General features: G+C 36.5%; 2 protein-coding genes across 3 annotated transcripts in view; one reads left to right on the top strand and one right to left on the bottom strand.

Moving 5' to 3' along the window:
* Positions 1-790: 790 nt before the first annotated feature.
* Positions 791-11766, top strand: LOC124535179 (RING finger and transmembrane domain-containing protein 2). Its single transcript, XM_047111278.1, has 6 exons — positions 791-1102; positions 1655-1987; positions 3477-3631; positions 4419-4689; positions 5475-5690; positions 8591-11766. The coding sequence occupies exons 1-6, from the start codon at positions 908-910 to the stop codon at positions 8822-8824; spliced, it is 1404 nt and encodes a 467-aa protein (XP_046967234.1). The 5' UTR covers positions 791-907; the 3' UTR covers positions 8825-11766.
* Positions 11767-13063: 1297 nt separating this feature from the next.
* LOC124535186 (E3 ubiquitin-protein ligase RNF19B-like) overlaps positions 13064-22845 on the bottom strand; it is a 64401-nt gene continuing 54619 nt past the window's right edge. The window contains exons 4-9 of one of the 2 annotated variants that reach the window (XM_047111286.1): positions 16984-17098; positions 15406-15593; positions 14902-15043; positions 14549-14783; positions 13769-13976; positions 13064-13542 (exon numbers count right to left, since the gene is read on the bottom strand). In XM_047111286.1, the coding sequence (XP_046967242.1) occupies positions 13193-13542; positions 13769-13976; positions 14549-14783; positions 14902-15043; positions 15406-15593; positions 16984-17098 (1238 nt within the window). In that variant the 3' untranslated portion in view covers positions 13064-13192. The remainder of the gene's footprint in view (positions 13543-13768; positions 13977-14548; positions 14784-14901; positions 15044-15405; positions 15594-16983; positions 17099-22845) is intronic. The other variant, XM_047111285.1, reaches the window with a different exon arrangement.

A 22845-nucleotide genomic window follows, 5' to 3' on the forward strand; every position in this document is an offset into this window, starting at 1 on the left:
ATAGTAATTGATTTTGGTAAGCTAAGTAATGTAATGTGTCAATTTCTTACGAGATAGAATCAACATTACAAACAAGTTAGTATAAAAAAAAAACGGAGTAATGTCAATGCTATCATATCGAATATCGATCATTTAACAATAAGTTTATTTTTATAATTAATGATAAATATAGATAGTTATTATTAAAAGTAATTTGTTATTTAGAATTAAAAGTAAAATAACAGTCAGTAAAATAAATGTTCTTCGGAAGGACTGATATGTCTCGTTTACTTTATGAAAAGAAGGTTTAAAGAACTTGTTCCAACACCCAGCTCTAATGTGGGTGAATGGGAACTATCTCTTAGTGCATCTACAGTAAAAAGTAATAAAAATATTTGCGTATTGAACGTATTTTTAGGGTCCTCCTAATTAAAATGAAATGAAAAATATTAGACTACTTAAAAGTCGATTTACGATTATATAAAGTAGTTATAGTTATTGTTATATTATGGAGCCGGTGTCACACACACAATGGGACCCCACGGGAAGCACTACCTATAAAACAAAAAAAAAATCAGAATCGGTCGGAGGTAACAAAAGTAAAAAAAAATACAGACGAATTGATAACCTCCTCCTTTTTGAAATCGGTTGAAAATGATTATGATGATTCCGAATTTAAACTTGCAAACATCGGTTAAGATTTATGTATTCTAAATATTGTCACACCCTGAATACATGACATGGCTGTATGAGTACATACTTTTGTTTACTAAGATCGCAGAAAAAAAGTTAACAAGTGTCAGAAATATGTCAAACAACATAAATGTCTAGTTTTTAATTTGACCTTCGCCGAATTTTAACATAATATGTTGAAATGATTATTTTCAAGTCATAATAAGTATATAAGTTGAATTTATGCGGTGCAGTGATGGCTCAACCGAGTCAAGTAAACCTCGATATAGACGATGAGGCGATAGCAGAGAGTAGTACTCGTAATAATGTTATACATAGAATGGACTCTGTTACTAGGCCATTGGCTCCAAATAGAAATAATTTAGGTCTAGGAGATCGACTGAACAGTGTTTTTAGGGAAATAAGACCCCTGGTAGAACATGCTCGAATGGTGAGTCGGGGTTTGTTATGTTTTATTATTATGACGCAACGCAGTTCCGTAATAGGCTGCGCCGTTTACACGTTTTATTGAATATATTTAAAATCGTTTGAGTGAAATTAATTGTTAAATTAAGGTTAAATCATTTCAAGTTAAGATAAAGGAACATAAGTATATGCTTCGTACATAAATGACAGATGATTAAGTAAAACATTCAGCAATATTAGTCATTTTGTTTTTATGATGATGATATTGTTATTGGTGATATACTCTAGACGTAGATAAGAGTTTGTATGAGTAGTGTGTTTGTTAGAAATAGAACAGGTTTTATTGTGTGTCATTGTTCTTCCTCATTATCAGAATCTTCAAATGATTCAGAAAAACATTCCTTAATTTCTTCAGAAAATATATTTTGTAAAGTTGTTTATATTTGCTATTATATTGTTTATAATTGAAATGTATGCTATTTTGAAACTGATATTAAAAATAAAGTTATAACTCATTGTTATTTTATATATGGACAATTCACTGTTACAAATCAAATGTTATTGTGTTTTATTTTAGGGCAATAATGCTAGATTGTCACTTCCAACATGGCTACCAAGGAATCCTCCCGGAACACATCAGCCCGGCGAAGGACCTCAACGACCACAAAGTTCCATAGCACATGTGAATTTAGGCCCTGGAGCTCAAACTTACATTGTAACTGAAAGAGGAACACCAGTTATACAAAGGAGTATTAGTCATGGCATGAGCAATAGTCCATCGAATGAATCTAACATTTCTGAGCAGGCACCAGAACATGTTGACATAAATGTCTCTGTAAATCCGTCGAATAATAATAATATTAATGACAACGCCGATAATGATAGTCAGAGTGAAGATGGAACACAACAGGTGAGGTGACAATACTTTACGATTGTATTGTAATTTTTAAAGACAATAATTATAAGATTTATCTTACAATAACTCTGCTAACAAAAGGCAACACAAACAATCACTACTAATTATAAGGCTAAGGCCCTGGCCGCTTCTGTTTGTCGTATGTCCGTGATAAATTCCAATGCTGCTGAAAGGACTTTCATGGGGTTTTCACTTCAGGGGACAGAGGGATTCAAAAGGAAAGTTTAGGTATATAATTTATTAAGGTTTTTGTGTAAAAAAGTTAAAATAACACTTTTTTTTTGAGTCGAATCTCAAAAAAACAACATTGTTAAACATGTCAGAAAAGGGCAACAAAAAATATAAAAAAAAATATCAAATTCGGTCCACCCATTAAAAGTAATGAGGTAACAAACATAAAAAAAGACAGACGAATTGATAACCTCCTCCTTTTGAAGTTAGTTGAAAAAAGGTAAAATACATATAAAATAAAATATAATTCAGGCACAGTGGCTTGGGCTATAAAAAAATCTTTTACTGCAAACATAACATAAACATTTTAGCTATATTACGCATAAAGTGATGAAAGTAGCATTTACTTTGTTGCTTACAATAACTTACACACAACAATTTATTTTGAGTGTCTGAAGCACAACGTTTGCTTGTTGAAATCCTTGGGCTATTGTTTTAACCACTCCAACCACAATCTTACCATTTATATAATTTATTATATTGCTATATTTAGGCAGGTGAAAATGTAATAAGGAATTTTACTTGGTGGTAGGACTTTGTGCAAGCCCGTCTGGGTAGGTACCACCCACTCATCAGATATTCTACCGCCAAATAACAGTACTCAGTATTGTTGTGTTCTGGTTTGAAGGGTGACTGAGCCAGTGTAACTACAGGCACAAGGGACATAGCATCTTAGTTCCCAAGGTTGGTGGCACATTGACGATGTGAGGAATAGTTAATATTTCTTACAGCGTCATTGTCTATGGGTGATGGTGACCACTTACCATCAGGTGGCCCGTATGCTCATCCGCCAACCTATACTTATAAACAAAAAAAAAGTGTCTTATAAAGCCGTTAGTTACTTTACTTGTTCTTTGTAACACAAAGTTGGCTTTGGGTATCATGGAGCTCCTTGACCATAATCTGAGTCAAATTAGAATTTGTTGTATATATATTTTTGCAGAGAGCATAATTAAAGTATTTTAGGGATATTTGTTTTTTCTATTGATCTATTGATTTCTATGATTATATGTAATGAATTGAAATAAATAGCGTACAAACAAATTCAAACATTATTTTAATACAATAACCGTTACTGGCACTATCTGAAACAAGCAAATTATCAGAAAAAATTTCGTAACCATAAACATTGCTGATATTGGTAGAATATTATTCACATATTCTAACATAACATCCTTGGTTGAAAATCCAAATTAATGATACAAATTTTTATTTTTTTCTCGTTTAGTTCTTACTTTGATTTCTGTTACAGGTGGTTGATATCAGGGCGACATTGAATCTGTTGTTACGCTATGCGCCGTTCTATTTCATATTATTCATTAAATATATGTACGACAGCAGAGAGGGTATATTCACATTCTTTGTTTTGTTCTGCACTTTCTCACACAGTAACAGTATTGTCAGGAGGTAAGTTGTTTATTGTGTAATTAATATTAAGCTAGATTTTAGAGATAGTTAGATATGGCCTTGTAATTTTATTACATGATTCCCCTTGTTTGAGAGCCTCCTCCATCTTAAGCCATTAGTATTAAAGTAATGCTCATCCAGTAGTTTTCTGTTACTTCTATTATATCATTGGTTCATCTTCTTCATTGTCTTCCCACACTTGTTTCCTAACATCCCTTCCACTCAGTTGCATCAAACATGTATTTTTACCAAGTTGTATCATATATTGATGACCTCCGTGGTCGATTAGTACACTGGTTTTCATGGGTACGCCACTCCGAGGTCCCAGATGCGATTCCGGGCCGAGTCAATGTAGAAATTCATTAGTTTCCTATGTTGTCTTGAGTCTGGGCGTTTGTGGTATCGTCGTTACTTTTTATTGCTTGCTTATTTTCAAATGCTTTAGCTACTTACATTGGGATCAGAGTAATGTATGTGATATTGTCCAATATTTACCTTTTGAAATTACTATAAAAAATATAAGTAAATGTACTTATATTTTTTATAGTAATTTCATGCATGTAGCACTCGCTGCATTTAGTGAGTTTTGTAATGATTACCACACTGCAGATTATTTATACTTTCTTTAGTTATTTTAGCTTTTATTTAAAGAATTTTTGTATATTTGAAATAGTATATGAAAACCAAACAAAATATTCTTCAATAGAAGTATTTTCACTAAATAGTTTGAATTTTACAAATGTTTAACTAGTTTATTGTAATATTGTATATGATATGTTTTTTCCAGGGAAAATGGAAAACAAATGAATCGCAGTATATTAGCGCTGTTCAGTGAATTGATTCTATCATGCAGTTGCATTTTCATCGTTCACTTCCTGTTTGGTCACGGGAAACTTTTGCCGAATGTGATAATGTTCCCTGGTTATACGGAACCCATCGATGTATGGGAGTTACTGTGGCTAGTTGTGCTCACTGATCTCATCGTGAAGATCATCACCGTTAACATTAAAATTGTGATCACAATGATGCCAGCATTTATTTTGCCATTCCAGAAGAGGGTAAGATTATAATTTATTTTATATTAAACTAATCATTGGATTAATAGTAATTGACAGTCCAATTTCCCACTGCTGGGCTAATGCCCCCTCTTCCTTTGAGGAGAAGGTTTAGAGCATATATCACGCTGCTCCAATGCGTTCGGGGATTATGTGACAGAATTTCCTTTGTATAAGACACATGCGAATTCCTTCACCGAAGTAAAAACATAGTCATTATGGGATGACAGCTGAATGTAAAAGATCGGTTATGGTCTCATTTTGAAGAACTCCGGCCATAGATATGCGAAAAAATGTTACTGGCCGGTTGGAGAGCGTAATTACGGCACTATAAGAAAAAGAAAAATGTAAACAAACTGATCAATCAAATTGGTATTAACAGATTCCAATTATAATTATAACAAATGTATACCATTTCATTTTAAAAATTTAATTTAAATAAGGTTCCATAATTTCGGCGCCAAATGAATGAGTGTGTTGCAGTTCATAATGAAATGAAATCAAAAGAAACCTGTCATAGGGTCCAAAATTTCTAAAAATTCTTTTGAATTAATGCGAAGTTGTCTTAAATTTTCGCGATTGTTGCACATTGAAATAAAACTAGTTATAACGGATTTGAATCGCCTATATAGACCACGAACGCTGTAAGGTGCTCGAAACGTCGGGATGTTAAAAATAATTAATATACGCGATTCAAATCCGTTATAACTTAGTTTTATTTTAATGCGAAGTTTTGCGTGGCGCCCACTAGTGTTCAATCGTATAACATGTTTGGGTATAATTTTCAGGGAAAGGTGTATCTGTTCACCGAGGCTGTGTCGCAGTTATACCGTTCGCTAATAACGATCCAGCCGTGGATTTTCTACCTGATGCAGTCCTACGAGGGCTCGGAGAAGATGGTCGGCATGTTCCTCACGAGCGTGTACGGGATCGCAAAGGTCGTCGAGATACTGGTTCGGTTGCAGCTGTTCAAGAATGCCACGTGGACGCTGTTGCAAAGTGTTGTGAGTGTTTTGTTTTATTATTATGTATCGGACTTTACTAAACCTTTTTTTTTAATTTTTTTTTAAGGTATATGTTGGAGGACGAGCATTTGGACCACCTGATGGAAAGTGATCGCTGTCACCCATAGACAATGACGCTGTAAGAAATAATAGGTTGGGGAAAAAGTTTCTTCGTTTTTTATATGAAAATTCAAAAAGTTTTTTTTATAGTTTATTTACATTTGACTAAAGTATGTAGGTGCCGTTTTGTTCCATAACTTTTTGCCATCTTGTTGGTGGTGACATGATCCCATTGCTGTAAAAATTTTAGGGCTTCTGATCGAAAAACTGCGACAAGTGGTTTTGGCAGTCCTCTCGTGATGTTAACCTGACACTGCCTAAGGAATTCTGCAGAGACCGAAACAGATGAAAATCTGAAGGTGCAAGGTCAGGACTATACGGCGGATGCATTAATACCTCCCAGCCAAACTCTCGTAATTTTTGTTGAGTGGCTAAAGATGTGTGAGGTCTAGCGTTGTCATGGTGGAAAACCACACCCCTTCTGTTGATCAATTCTGACCGCTTTCTCTCAATTTCTTGCTTCAATCTCATCAATTGTTCGCAATACAGTTCTGAATCGATGGTCCTGCCGGGCGGTAACAGCTCATAATGAATGATGCCCTTCCAATCCCACCATACACACAGCATTACCTTGTTGCGAGTTAATCCGGGTTTTGCCACAGTCTGTGAAGCTTGACCGGCCTTTGACCACGATCTTTTTCGCACGTTCTTGTCGTACGTGATCCACTTTTCATCACCAATTATCAGCTTCTTCAAAAATGGTTCGGTTTCATTACGTCGTAATAAAGAATCACAAATGAGTACACGGTTCATTAGGTTTCTTTCAGTGAGTTCTCGAATGTATGGAATTTCTTCTTTAGATAGATTTAGGTTTCTTTCAGTGAGTTCTCGAATGTATCGAATTTCTTCTTTAGATACACTCATTTTAACAACAATAAAAACAAATGAAAATCACACAAATTCCTAATTTGAATTTGGAAGTGCCTTCTTTAAAATTAAAACTTTTTAATGATACCAAAACCAGCCAGATACAAATGGTATAGCCAAAGAGATTTTATTACAAGTTCATACATACTATATGCGAAAAGACTTTTTCCCCAACCTAATATTAACCATTCCTTACATCGTCAATGTGCCACCAAACTTGGGAACTAAGATGTTATGTCCCTTGTGTATAGTTACACTGGCTCACTCACCCTTCAAACCGGAACACAACAATACTGAGTACTGTTATTTGGCGGTAGGATAACTGATGAGTGGGTGGTACCAACCCAGACGGGCTTGCACAAAGCCCTATCACCAAGTAAAATAGTTAGTAGTCAATAGGTAATAAAAGTAACCAAAAAAATGCGGAGCGTATATGATAATCTATACTAATATAATAATTGTTGAAATAACTCTGTCGGTCTGTCGCTCTTTCACAACCAAACCACTGAACCGAATTTGATGAAATTTGAAACTTTGAAAATGTGAAACAACTTTTTCTGTCACCTGACAATCAATCCTCTAAAACGCGCGAAGCCGCGGGCGACAACTATTTGACTATATTAACTGATGTTCTAAAAGAGTTTGGTCATGGTAGCTATTCTCAAGGTAGACTGCGTCCTGTACCCATATTATATATACACCCATAAGTGGTTGGCCCAAAAAATTCTTGATTCCTTCATAATCCGTTGCGATTTACGTGCAAATATTCTAAGTGCCAAAGTTCATGAAAACATCGACTACTTTCCACTTTTGGCTGGCTTTGTTCTGACCCCGACATTTAAATTTAGGACAGGAAAGATGGAACAACGAAGTTATCAATATTTACATTACAATACAGAAAATATAAAAATGTTCAGCCGTCTTTATTTACGCTCTCCTTCAATTACAATTATGATTGGCACACAATGACCATTGCGACGTCAAAGTGTTTCGCATTTTATTGTTGCACTTCATACTTTAACGAGTGCCTGTCTCGAATGAATGTCAATAGTTACGATTGTATTTAGTCACAATTACCAAATACCTTGTTTTTCTTATCTTTAGCGAAATCTGTTTATAGATTGGTAAATTAAGTCTTGTGTAAAAAGTAAGATTTAGAGTCAAAATTTTTGAATAATAGATTATCGTACTAGATAGTTTATGATGAATTTAGAATACAACAACAACAACAACAACAACAGCCTGTAAATTCCCACTGCTGGGCTAAAGGCCTCCTCTCCCTTTGAGGAGAAGGTTTGGAACATATTCCACCACGCTGTTCCAATGCGGGTTGGTGGAATACACATGTGGCAGAAGTTCTATGAAATTTGTCACATGCAGGTTTCCTCACGATGTTTTCCTTCACCGCTGAGCACGAGATGAATTATAAAGACAAATTAAGCAAATGAAACAGCGGTGCTTGCCTGGGTTTGAACCCGCAATCATCGGTTAAGATGCACGCGTTCTAACCACTGGGCCATCTCGACTTTTTTGCAATTTAGAATACTCTAATCCATAACATGTCCAAAAAAAACTAAAACAGTTCAATTTCATTATGCCATATTCAAAATATGCCAAGATGATAAATCAGTCACAATAACCAATTATTCATGTCTATGTATGTTATTTATTCGTTATTTCATCATGTACGATCTGCTACATGCATTTGCAAGGCAGGGATTACGTAAGTCCGTAACTTTGACCCCCCCCCCCCCCCCCCCGTGTACGATCTGCCACATGCATTTGCAAGGCAGGGATTACGTAAGTCCGTAACTTTGACCCCCCCCCCCGTGTACGATCTGCCACATGCATTTGCAAGGCAGGGATTACGTAATTCCGTAACTTTGACCCCCCCCCCCACGCCTGGCCCTCAGAACCTGGGCACGAAGCCGACGTGCGAGCAACTGGTGTCTGCGGGCGACGCGTGCCCGATCTGCCACGACGACTACAGCGCGCCCGTGCGCCTGGGCTGCTCGCACATATTCTGCGAGCTGTGTATCGCGGCGTGGCTCGACCGGGAGCACACGTGCCCGCTGTGCCGCGCCAAGGTGGCCGACGAACCCACGTGGCGCGACGGATCCACCACATACGACTTCCAACTCTACTAGCCGGGCAGCACCTCCCACTGCAAACGTTACCGACGATAAATAGCATGGCTTATTCCAGTATTGTTTGACATTAAAAACTTTTCATCGAGATTTTCATAGTACTATGTTATCTAACTGAGTAGAATGAGAGCACTTAATTGTCATTATTGGATGTACCAGATTCACAGAATTATAGACCATTCCACGAGAACTTGTAGGCAATGGAAAATGATTCCAGCGTGTGAGATAATCCTAAGAAACAATTTGGCCGGTGAAGGTCACGCATATTAACTAATAAGTGCACTTTCCTTTGGGAGTTCGTTTCGTGGAATGGACTTTAGGTCAAATAGCTTACAGGATTTTTATGCCACTTTTATGTCCCAACTATAATTAAAATTAATGAGATATCCAGATCATATATTTAGCTTTATGGAACAAGATTCATTTCAATTTCTCATGGCTAACTATCAAATAGAAATCATTGCCTAATCATAGTTTAATAGATATTTTTGTCACCTTATTCAGTGATAATCTTGGTAATTTTGATTGTGAAACAGAAATCTACTGGTATCCCTTTCTCTCAGTTTCACCTAATTGTTTTGGCAAGCCTCAATGTTGCACTGTTTTGAGTAAATATTAAGACAACTGGTACTAAGATTGAAATATTATTCATTATTAAATTTGTTAGTAATTTCTTATGCACTAGATAAACCTTGCTGATTTAATCTATTAAAGTATAATAAATAGTTGACAGGGAAATATTTTGTGCTGGTACACTAAAAAATAAATTAACATAGAAATAATAAATATGTAAATAATTTCTATATTAATGAGATAAGTTTATAAAGGAGTTTTACAAGAAAGGAGATTGATTTCTAGATGGAACATTAAATAATTACATTTTTAAACATATAATACTGACCACAAATATTGAATTAAATCCTAATTCTATAGTCATTCATTTCAGTCAAGGTAATCCTTTAGTACTGGATGTTCGTATAGAATGTAATTTCAAGAATATAATGGTGAGCATTTAACTGCAAAGTTAATTATAATCTTATATTCAATTATGTTTTATGTATTATTTTTATTTGCAAAGAAAAACAATTTAGACTTGGAAATATTGTCAATATAGCTATATCTGTATTCTATTTTGAAGCTTGACTTCAAATAAGATAAATTTCTTCATTCATGTTTATTTTATGTTACTTATCAATTTAAATAATTTTGACAATTAAATTCAAACAACCACGTCATACGTCTTGTGACGTCATTAGATATATTATAAGGCGATAAAGTGTAATTTTTAGTCTACAAAGTTAAATTACTTGATTGAATTACAATATTATATTTAGTATGCTGTGGGCCTAATATATATAGATGTAATAAATATTCATTCCTTATTGCTCTCTTTAGTAGGGAACTTAATTCCTACCCTTTCCTAATTGTATTTAATATATAAAATTTAAAAAGCAAATTATTAATTAAAGTAACAAATAAAGGAAATAAATAGTTCCTTCGACGTTTGCACAGATAATAAATTAGTATATGTATTTAAAAGAAAAATATAAAATGCCGGCGCAATTTAAATGATAGTAACTTTTTAATGTTGTTTATTTTCCACTTCACTGGAAATTTATCTGGCATATTATGCGCGTGAGTAACGATAACATATATTCCAATATTTTATTTATTATATTAAGTTATATATAAATGTACAGTTTTTGTACATATGTAAATAATAGATATAATTGTTCCTTAATATAAGAAAAATATGATATAGATTAATGTTGAATATTGCTGTTACTTGAATTATATAATCAAAGCGTATTAAAATGAATAAAACCCTTATTATTGTAACAGCTGATTTTTCCATGTATAGCATTAGTTTTATTTAAATTATTACTATAGTTTTCTATAAGGATAGAATGTGGAACTGGCTTTTTTATTTCAGTTTTGAATCATTCTTAAAAAGTCACTTTTAAATACGTATATTTATTTTTTACTTATATATGGAATTTACAATATTATATATGTATATAGTTATTTTAATATTATGATACAATTTAGTTTGTAAATATTTTTGTTTAAAAAATTGTAGTGTTGTGGTACTAAATTTCTATAAGACTTTTTAATTTTTATTTATGAGTGAGAATTATTTTTCTATCACATATAAATCCTTATTGAAAATTGTATGTAATATATAGTGCATTTAAGTGTTTGCTGCCAAATAACAAATGATTTGTAAAACTATAGATAACAAATTATGCGATTGTGTATGGGTGCCTTGTGGACCAGAGATCTACAAACATTGTTTATGTGATATTTTTTTAATAAAAAATTAAGTTAATTTTGTTTTTAATCTTTATTTAAGTCTATATTCTTACAAAGTAGTTTTTATATATTTGCGATGTATATATATTTCTTTTTGTGCGGAGAAAGAACACAGTGGCGTGCACTTGGAGAGGCCTATGTCCAGAAGATGACAAAAACGGGCTGATGATGTGATGTGATATATTTCTTTTTTTGCGTCAAGTAAAGGTCCTTGGTATATTCTCTATGAAACTTTGACTAGAATATTAGTATACCAGTTTTACTTCAGCCTGAATTAATTAAATTAATACATTTTTATTTGAATTATTTGTTGTCATTTTAGTAATTGTATAATTCTTTGTGTGGATTTTATATCATAAAAAAATATAATTTGTTATCAATACTTTCAGTTGACAATTATTGTTTGAATATCTCTGGTTTAGATGAAAATGCTTTAATGTGAGTTTTGAATTAATTATACCCTATATAACCGAAATATGGAATATTATCCTCTTAAAATTATTATAGATTATGAAAGTATGCAATAAACAATTCCCAGAAGTGCAAGGTAAATTTAATGTATTTTATAAGCATAATGTGATAAAGTAATAAATCAGACAAGTGATATTTAAATAAATATCGTTTTTTTTTTACGAATTTTATTTTATTACGCCAAGCATTAACAAAAGAACAAAGATGATTTAATTTTACATTTATGAATAGTAGTAATTATTAATTCAATTTTTCAATCCATATATAATTGATATTTTGATGATTCTATTATGTGTGTACAATAAAGACTAAAAGATTTGACATGATACTGGTATGAACTAGTAACACACATAGAAGCATAAGCTGGTAATGTACTGGGTTCCCTTTCTTGTACAAATATATTTATATATATGTCCAAGAAAGTCAGACTCGAAAGTGAAACCGAATGTGTTATGAGAACCCGCCATTCGTACATTTAAGTACAATCAAACTTTAAAAATGTACTTGATATTCTATTTGCTGCAAAAAAAGCTGGAGAGCAAGCATATCCCGAGATAGTTTTATCCACAGGTGTCTCAAATTGAGTAACAGGTCGATAAAATTGAAGATACTCATTTGACCTCCCCTTGAAACTTAGTATGACTTCAAGTCTGGTATTACTGTTTACAACTGGATTCACATATATATAAAAGTATTTTTTTAATTTGAGGTTCTTGAGGCCCATCAGTGGGAAAATAATATTCTCGATGTAATGCGGTCATTGTTTCTTCTTGGGTCTGAGAATATGTCCGTGAGTTTGTTTGGCAAGTACATCATAAATGTATTACTATATGGGTACTGCATGGGTGTGGGAAGGAATCAAACTAAAAGTATATTTAATCACATTTTAATCATAGTTTACATTAATATGATTCACATAACATATAGTATCGCTTATAATTACATTTCGCCTACAAACGTGAAAAATTAAATAATTTAGATAATTATAGTATTTATTATTCAAAGTATCACAAATATCAGATAGAATAACACTGCACTGTAAGCGCGAAGCATCTATCGGAAGGGCCGCCATCGGCGCCGTAAATATCTTCTAGGTTTCGTTAATTTTGGCGGTTCTTAAAACTAATTAAGTTGTCATAGTCGTCTTGGAATAATACTAATTAACATTCAGAAGGAAGGAAAGGAACGACCGACACAATAGTCCTTATCGGCATCTTACACTTAATGAGAACGGGCGGAGCGCGGCGCGCCGGAGTCAGGGCCTGGCCACAGCTTTCAGCGGTGCGGGGTGAGGGGCGGCGTGAGGGGCGGCGGGCGGTGCGGGTTGCGGTGGTATGCCACAGCTCGACCGGTTGCGACCGCGCTGTCAACGCGCGTTAAAAACAAAATTATTTGTTTCGGTCGCGCGTTGGCGAGTCCGTCCAACTGATGCCGCCGCGCGCGCCGCTTTGAGCTGTGGCCGCCTCGATGCTCTCTAGTACATTTGTCTCGCTCGCACACCGCGCCGCCCGCCGCCGCCGCGCACCGCGCCAGTCAACCCGCGCCGCCCGCCGCGCCGCCCGCCGCTGCCGGCGCCGGCATTCGTTACGAGTCGGCGGGCGAGGGCGCGCGCGTCTCGCAGGCCGTTGTGAGCTCGGCGGGCGCGGCGGGCGCGGGCGCGGCGGACGGGCCCGCCTCGGGGTCGGGCGGCGGCTGCGCCGAGCCGTACAGGAACAGGCTGCGCAGGCGCGCCGCGGAGCGCGATGACGTGGACGGCAGGTCGTCGGGCCAGCTGGCGGCGCTGGCCGTGTCGGACGCCGCCACGTCGGCCGTCACCTCGAGGCGGTGCGCGGCGGGCGACGCGGCCTCGTGCCCGCCCAGCGAGCCCGCCAGCCCGGCCAGCGACGGCGCGCGCACCTCGGCCTGCTGCGAGCCGGCCGACAGCGACGCGTCGCCTGCAAACCGACACTTGGTAATCGCCGCTCCCGTCGTGTCCCTCGGCGTCGAGGTTGAAACTTCCGAATTTAAATAGATACTGTTATCGACGTAGTGTCTCGCTTCAACGATTCGACTGAGTTGTAGCAGGAACTTGGCTAATTTGTAGACGCTTTCGAGCGAATATTTTAGAAAATTTACACGCCCGTAGTTAATTTATTGTTAAAAGGGAAATCGATCACTAACCGATGCTGGGCTCGAGGCGGCGCGAGGCGGCGTCGAGATCGAGTGCGTGGTCGAGGGGGTGGTCGAGCGGGTGGTCGCGCTCGTCGGGCGGCGCGGCGCAGCCCCCCGCGCGGCACAGCGACACGGGCACCACGCCGTACACGTAGAACAGCAGGATGGGCACGCCGATACCGACGGCCAGACCCGCCACCAGCGGCGATACGATCAGCTGTAATACAAAATATCTCGTTATTAAGGAGCGAAATTACCTATTGATGTTACAAGCTATTTGGTGGTGAAAAACCAACCCGCCAACTAACGACACGCAGGAAATCGGTTTATGAAATGATGACGCGACAACAAAACAAGTGACAGCTGACCGGTGAAGACGTCAGCTGGTTTATATCTCAGATCTGCAGGTTGATTGAGCGTCTTACCGCCTGGCCACAGCCAGTATTGCGGCGCGGCGAGCGGCGCGGCTAGCGGTGAGCGCCGAAAACAAACGCTAGACAACGTACGAAGTATGCCACAGCTTTAGGTTGACTGGCGCGGTGCGCGGCGGCGGCGGGCGGCGCGGTGTGCGAGCGAGACAAATGTACTAGAGAGCATCGAGGCGGCCACAGCTCAAAGCGGACGGACTCGCCAACGCGCGACCGAAACAAATAATTTTGTTTTTAACGCGCGTTGACCGCCGCGGTCGCAACTGGTCGAGCTGTGGCATACCGCCGCAATCCGCACCGCCCGCCGCCCCTCACGCCGCACCTCACCCCGCACCGCTGAAAGCTGTGGCCAGGCCCTTACCGCGGCGGCGACGGCGGCGGCGACGGCGGCGCGGCGGCGCGCGGGGCGGGCGCGTCGCAGGCGGCGGTGCGCGCGCCGGCCGGCCCACAGCGGTAGCCCTACCAGCAGCGCCGGTAACGCGACGCCCGCGACCACCGCGATGCCGAGGGGCGCACCCGCGAGAGTGCCTAGCTGCCAGAGTAGCTTCTTTTTTCGTGACCAAGGTTTCTTGCCCCAAAATGTGCAGCCACTTGGACTGAAAAAAAAAACAAAAACATTTTTTATTTTTCAAGTCAATTTCCAACAATATTTAAAGATCTCGTTTGTTCAATTGATATAATAGGTCATAGATTTATTTTTAAGGTAGGTTGTACCTTAGGTAGTGCAGATCCGAGACCTCCTTCATACAGAGCCAGCAAAACTCGGCGCCGCAAACGCAGCATACCATGTGATTGCACGAACCGTCCTCAACTTTGACGATGAGCACTGAACACCGCGGACATGGCTTAACTTCGCCTGAAATATAACAATTTAAATTAATTTTTCGATTAGCAAACTTTATATCCTAATTTTGAGATTTCCAAGGTGAAATCACCAATTATAGGGTTTCGATAAATAAATAAAATAGTTGTTGTTTTGGTGATAACTGCTATTAGTTTGCAATTAGGTTTTGATCAACGTTACTATAGTGGACGTCGAAACAGCGACATTGTTATTGCATTTATCCATTTAAGGACCAAGAGGATAAGTCAATGCACCACTCGAGCAGATAAGAGCGACTACTATTTAGAATAGTAATTACGTGTCATACATCAAGGAGTTTAAAGTTTACGGTCGTATTCTGAGGAGTTCGGTGTGAGTGAAGCGTAGGTACTCACCGTGTTCCATTTCGTTGTGGCTGGGCTGCGGCGCGCGCGGCGGCGGCTGGCGGCTCCGGCGCGCCGCGTCGCAGGTCTGCGTGGGGTGCCACGCCGCCTTGCAGTGGTAGCAGAACGACGCGCCGCAGCCCGGCGCCAGGCACGTCAGCTTCGGGCACGACGCGCAACCCGTCGCCACCACTGCGAAACTGTTACACCATTGCTCTGTATTTTCGACTATTTACGCAAGACGGCTGGCAGGAGCTGGATGCGAGTAGCCCAAGAACGACCACAGTGGCGTGTAATTGGAGAGGCCTATGTCCAACCGTGGACGAAAATGGCAGTATTTTATGGCCGAGAGATTTTTGGCTCGATTTGGTGACCCAATTTTTAAAGATTTTGTGATTTAGTACAACGACCTCCTTCAAGAGTCCTTCCTCCCTTTAAAACACCAGAACATTTACAAAACTTATCCTGGTTTTTAATTAACAATAACCAAAATAGCTCCAATTATTTTTAAAGATTATTTTCAGAGTATATTATAATAGGTTAACCGTCAGAGGAGCTCGCGTAAGCGTCAACGTTAAACGAATGTTCAATTTTCGTGAACCCGCCGGATCACTTGGCTTTAATTATAGGAATTAATGGGCAAGTGTCTATTAGACGGTGGACACCGTCGGATTACATTAATTAGATTAAAAGGTCAGGACATGGTGATTATTGTAAATGCTTTTGATTGTAGAAGTGTCTCTGCGTAAGTGTTTATCCTCAAGTAAAACACGTATGACGTAAAACGATATATGAATTTATGATAAAAATACTTGGACAGCTCTAAGATTACATCTAATAGCATATGACTAAAATTATTTACAAGCTTTTATTTAACGTCACATATGAGTGCGTCTGCGTAAAATTTTGCAACAACATACAACATTTCAAGTCAGCCGAAAGATTTAATAATATATAGGATCTATATATTGCCTATTCCATTCCATGAAGGATTGCAGATATACAAACAAAGATTTACGTAGATATTTCATGTGATTTACTAATAACTCGAACAAAATTGAGCAATACCTTCAACAATTCTTGATTAATAAATATTTGTTTATCATACAGCACTGTTCCACATAACTACTATTATCCCATTTCATTTTACTTCTAAATTTCCGATGGTAGTTTCGTCACCATTCGCCATGTATTCACAATTCTATAATGAATATCATAGATTATCCAAGCTCTCGACCAATTATATCGCGTCAATTCGATGACAATTGCTGTTTATTTGTATTTGTACTCTTGTTGAGAAATAGACTATAGTCGATATTCTAGATGTATTTTTATTTTGTCGATAAATAAAGGCTTGATTTCAAAACAAATTATATTAAAATTATATAGGACAGGCACAAGTTGCTTTCTGTAATATTCAGCGAAATCATTCATTTGGAGACCCCACACGTGATGCACAATTTTTCTATGCACTTTCAAACATTGTAGTTAAAAACTTATACGAAATATTTTAAAATATTTAAAAATGGAATGGATTCTTCTGATGAATAATATAACTTAGTGCCTACGTGATAAATCTGTCGTCATTACCTGCAGTCCGGCGCTGGACACCACCGCGTGTCGGGGTCCGCGGCGAGCGCTCGACGCACTGAGAACTCTTCATATTTATCGTAGAGTGCAGGGTTGTCGACTATTCGTCGGACATCTGAAATTAAAATTAAACTTATATAAAATTTTAGTTAAACAACAACCCTATACTGAATCCATCCAGTAAGGTTTTAACTATACATATTCCTGCGTTAAGCTTGAATTGAGTTAATTCGTAACTTGAATCGATCAATGTATCCACAATAAGATTAATATCTCAATATAAACAATAGAAAAAAGCTTCAAGTATCTAAAAATAAAAACCTTATTGTCATACAAAGGATAAACTCGATTACATAAATATAAATTAACATCCAGCAAGCGTTATCAAAGAGACTGTAATGGCTGATAAAATATTACACCGATTACGGAAAACTTGTTAAACTCCGGAAATTATTGATATTCGTTACACAGACTTTATAAGTATAATCTCGTTTAAAATATTTACCGACTTCGTGTACTACATACAAATTTAAAATATACGCTTATACTATAAAGGTGTTGTGTTTGTCTGTTGAAACATGCAAATCTCAGGAAGTAACAGCGGCATTTATATGTAGCCCTCAGGATGGTAACAAATAATGTCAGCTAATCTGGCGAGTTGTACCGGTAATTAGTTAACGAGGTGCACTTACTTATGTACATTATATCTTTGAGACAGACAGTATAAGTAGTCATTCTATTCTTTGGGTACATATAATAAAATTGGAGTGTATGTTTGTAATATTAAAATACATAATTGCTTTTTACTAAATGCATTTATAAATCTACAATCCATACACCAAAAAAACTTTTTTTTGCAAATTTTGTCTGTCTGTTTATACCGCCGGTTTCCAGAGATTACTCTGGAACATCTGGACTGATTTTAACGAGACTTTCACTAGTAAACAGCTGACGCAATAAGGAATAACTTAGGCAGCAACCAAACCTGGTATGAAGCAAGCTTGAACCATACGGAAATAGTTAAAGAATTATATTTTACAAAATAAATATAGACACATTTATAATACCTAAAACCCTTAACAAACCAGCAAAGCTGCGAACGAAAACTAGTTATAAATATAATATAATAAAAATTAAATTTTAAGCAGAACTGAATCCAATTATCCGCCGCACGACATTATTTCCATACATGTTTAATGTGTTTTTCTATATAATATTATAATTTCATAAGGACTGTACTTGAATATAAAAGATGATGATCGGCGTAATCTATTTTTCGTACTTAAATTTAATTGTCATGTTTATTGAGGTTGATGTGCTTTATTGAATCAAATCAAATCAATTTTATTCAAGTTAACTTCAACACAATAAAGCGTTTTTTTTTTTAATCGTCAGTATTTAAATACTACCACCGTTTCGGAAAGCAACCTCTAACGAGAAGAAACGGCAAGAAACTCGCATAGTTGCTGTTTTCAAATAACCGGGCCCGAACCCGAGCCTAAAACCAGCCGTTTTTTTTCTATATAGTACTAAGTCTTCTAATGAATAATACGATTTATTTATTAATTTAGTCTTAAAAAACTTTATGAAGTTTTTAAATGGTAAAATGTCGAGTTTAAACAGTATGGACAGTATAAAAACCTCCATAAATAAATACATATGTAAGAACTAATTACCATGTAAATTGGAACAATTTTTACGGTGATTAGAATTTATCAGTATGTTAAACTAAAATAGATGTATCAATTTAAAAATCAATCAATCTAAAATATCAATTTAAAAATATCGACCTCGTTTTTGACAAGTGATTTCGTTTTTTTTTTTATAAAATCGATAGGGCTTGGACCATCTGTTGATAAGTCGTAACTGCCATCCATAGACATTTGCGCTGTAAGATATATTAGACATCGCTTAAATGCCACTGCGCCGTCAACTTGGGAACTGAGATGTTAATCCTAGTGCATTTATTTACACTGTCTCACCCTTCAAACTTGAACACAACGCATTGATGTTTGGAATTCGACCAAATAAATTTAATCACAAAAGAGTTTTATAATGTGACAGGTGCAACCTCATTGCAACAAAAATAAAAATAAATATTACATAAAAAAATAAATAAATAAACCGACTTCAAAATCAGAAACAGCTCGTGAACGTAAATATATCTATGAAACTATTAGACCCATTTTAATCAAATTTACACTGTTTCCTAAGTTGAGGTGTTAGGTACACCTCAATTTAAATTTAGCTTAGATTAAAAACGAACATCTCAGTACGACTTTTAGTTATCAAGAAAATCATGAAACATACAACAAACATACACTTACGAAAATAAACACACGTGCTTGGAAGCCTAAGTGGATCATCATACTCAAACATAAATCAATTCTAACAATGTTACATACATTCATGTCGAACTGATAACCTCCTTTTTTTAGATATCGGTTAAATATAAATCTCTTGAAGCAGAGAGGTGAGTTGAAAGTAATATAATCGATTTAAAATTGCGAAATCATGTCAATTTATCTATTACGGGACTCCCCTCTGTGTCTATAAACAGACGTTATAGTTCTGCTTTATTGATTTTGTCGCCGCCCGTGACATAATTATTTAATCTGATCAATTATTAAGTAACGCTAATTGTATTTATATATTACTTATGACTTGCACTATTCATATTAATTATACCTTCATTCATATTTTCGAAATTTGAAAAGTCGAAGCAAAATTTTTGTTGAATGTAGAAGTGTTACATTTGCTTATCAATAGTTAAAAATCTACCACCGATTCAGGAATAAATAACAATGACCGCCCATTGAACTTCATGTAATGAAATGATATGAGTTTTACAGGTTTAACATCGAAATATGTGGATAGCTTTCAATCGTAGACCTGCACGAAATATCTATCTATTAATTATTATTGGCATGATAACAAAACGACTCGTCGTTCCGAACTAATAAAATTGTCATACAATTTTGATTTTGTATTCGATTTTGTTGCTTTACTTTACAGTTAAGTAGGCTCTATCTGCCTTTTGTGTTATAATCTGAGGATTTAATACTATTGGAAAGAATGTTTGTCCTCATTGGCTGTCAAGATTTTCAGTATCAAAAGTTTCGATATTCAAAATGCTAAACGCGTAAGCTTCGTTCAGAAATGTTTTAGCAATTATTATTAGTTTAGTGCATGTTTATAAGTGTTTAATTATTCGTAATGATTCGTATAATTATTCGGAAACGTGGTTGATCTCTCAGTCGTGACAGATCGTCACCGCATTGAATGAGAGATCATTTTTCATTGTCGATATTGACATTGAAAAATGAAATTGAATTTGTAGCATTTGAAATAGTTTGGAAAAAATTACACTGCGTCTAATAACTTCAAAAAAATTGCTATTTATCTGTATTAATACTATAAATGTGAAAGTATCACTGTCTGTCTGTTGCTCTTTCACGACCAAACCGCTTAACCGAATTTGTTGTAGTTTGGTATGAAGCAAACTTGAGCTTCAAGAAAGGACATACAGGCTACTTGTTTGCATGACACATGACAAACCCCTAAAACGCAAGCGAATCCGCTTGCGACTGCTGGTAAGGTATATGAAGTTAATTGACATTAACTTCTTAATACGTTATGAAATCATCACAATATTCGATGGCGTTTTATATTTATAAGCAGTTTTGAAAACAAAATTACATACGAATTCCGACGACGTAAAGATAAAATCAGTGACGACAAGACATTCAAACATAAACAAACATTATTCTCTTCGAATTTATTTTCGAAATCTTATTTCTGTAACTGTTAGTCACCCATTTAAAGCTATCATAGAGTACGCGCGTTGCTAAAATTAAGACAAAGGAACATCAATAAAAACGTTTAAATTTAAACGTGTCCGTTCGAACAGAAAATCGTAAATGACATCACTGTGACATTTTTATCGAGCATTCAATTTTAAGTGTCGATTTACAACAATTTACACGTAACGCGTTTTACTTTGAATCGTACCGAATAAATCCCCAAAAATAGTGTATAATATATAAATAAATGATGTTATCGCTTGGCAGACTGGAAAATAGTCCATCTAATCCTTTGCTACATGGTTTGTGGCGTACTGGCAAACATTTTAATGTACGAAAATCTATTTGTTACTTTGTGCAAGGCCGTTTGGGACTATCCACTTCATCAGATATTAACGCCAAACAGTAACACTTAGTATTATTGTGTTCCACTTAGTATTTCGAAGGATGAGCCAGTGTAACTGCAGGCACAAGGGATTTAACATCTTAGATTTCAAGGATGGTATTATATACAATGGTTAATATTCTTTACAGTTCCAATATCTACTGGCAGTGCTGAGATGACTAACTAATAGCCACGTGGATTATTAGCTCACTCGTCTATGTGACAAAAAAGAGTACCTTCCAAATATAATATGAGATTACGTAAACATAAAGCGTGTTCGTCTCCGCCGCGTCTGCCACGCTGTCTCCTATCTCGTTCAGAAGACACTAACATCACAGATATGAAACGACCTTTAATATGGACAAACCGACTATGATTACTTAAACATTGTTAACAATAAAATAACCGGTTTCGTTACGATAAAAGTGTACATTGTATAAGAATTAATAGGCGTTACACTATGGAATGCATTGTAACTATTAGTTTATACTTTAATGAATAATCACCTCGTAAGTGTGTTTTTGTTTTGGTTTTATGAGCGTGATCTTAAAAGAAAATCGCGTGTTCCAAACCGCGTCGGTACAAATTACTTTTCTAGTGCTTTAATTTGGGTTTATAATTCGTTTCGTGCTAGGTGTGAAAAGGAATATCGAATGCCGACAGGTACGTTAATACTCATTATCTTGTTCTGAAGCGTCTGAATATATATTATCTACCTACCTATCTATCTACCGTGACAATTATAGAAAAAAAAAAAACATAAACACAAACACAACACTAGTAATAGGAGTATAACCTTTTTACTACAGAAACTATTTACTCAAACGTCAGTCATAAAATAATACCGATGAATTCCAAATTTAAATTTTTAAAATTTAGGCTCATTGTGCTCAAAGTAATTTCACTTAAGATATTAGAACAACATATCTATAACTTGGTATATCAATAAGTCGAATAACAGTTCAAACAATTATGCACCTGCGTATTTTAATGAATACTAACATAGATATTTTTTTTTTTTTTTTTGAGACAACATCACATACATTACTCTGATCCCAATGTAAGTAGCTAAAGCACTTGTGTTATGGAAATCAGAATTAACGACGGTACCACAAACACCCAGACCCAAGACAACATAGAAAACTAATTGGAATCTACATCGACTCGGCCAGGAATCGAACCCGGGACCTCAGAATGGCGTACCCATGAAAATCGGTGTACACACCACTCGACCATGGAGGTCGTCATTCAATTTGTACTTATTTATAAGGATTATGCAACAACTGTATGATAATTAACAGATTGATCAGATAACGAACCTTTTTTTACGCCGGAAGGGGTGTCCAGCGTAAAAAAACCCTCTCTACTGCAAGGAGGGAGGGGTATCGGGTTTCTACATAAATAATACGGGTATCACATACCGTCGGTACCCTTTCCGTCATCGTGGGACGTAAAAGGATCGCTTACGCGTACAACTGAGACGCCCAGATTTATGATACTGTTTCACAACTTATATTAAAAGTTCTTAACACAAACACACTATGGTTGGTGTTTCTATTCTGACTTCGACCTATTTTTTATTACATTCTAAACTAGTTGTCGCCCGCAGTATCGTTCGCGTATTAGGCGTTTTGTTGTCATGTGTTAGGCAAAAAAAGTAGGTTGTCCTTCCAT

The sequence above is a fragment of the Vanessa cardui genome, chromosome 14, assembly GCF_905220365.1.
Source record: "Vanessa cardui chromosome 14, ilVanCard2.1, whole genome shotgun sequence".
In the NCBI taxonomy this organism is placed as follows: Eukaryota; Metazoa; Arthropoda; class Insecta; order Lepidoptera; family Nymphalidae; genus Vanessa; species Vanessa cardui.

Excerpts from the sequence above, each read along its gene's own strand:
- LOC124535179 (XM_047111278.1), top strand. The coding sequence starts at position 908 with ATGGCTCAACCGAGTCAAGTAAACCTCGATATAGACGATGAGGCGATA. Across the intron at positions 1,988-3,476 it reads GTGAAGATGGAACACAACAG|GTGGTTGATATCAGGGCGAC; the intron begins GTGAGGTGACAA and ends TTTCTGTTACAG. Across the intron at positions 5,691-8,590 it reads GGACGCTGTTGCAAAGTGTT|AACCTGGGCACGAAGCCGAC; the intron begins GTGAGTGTTTTG and ends CCTGGCCCTCAG.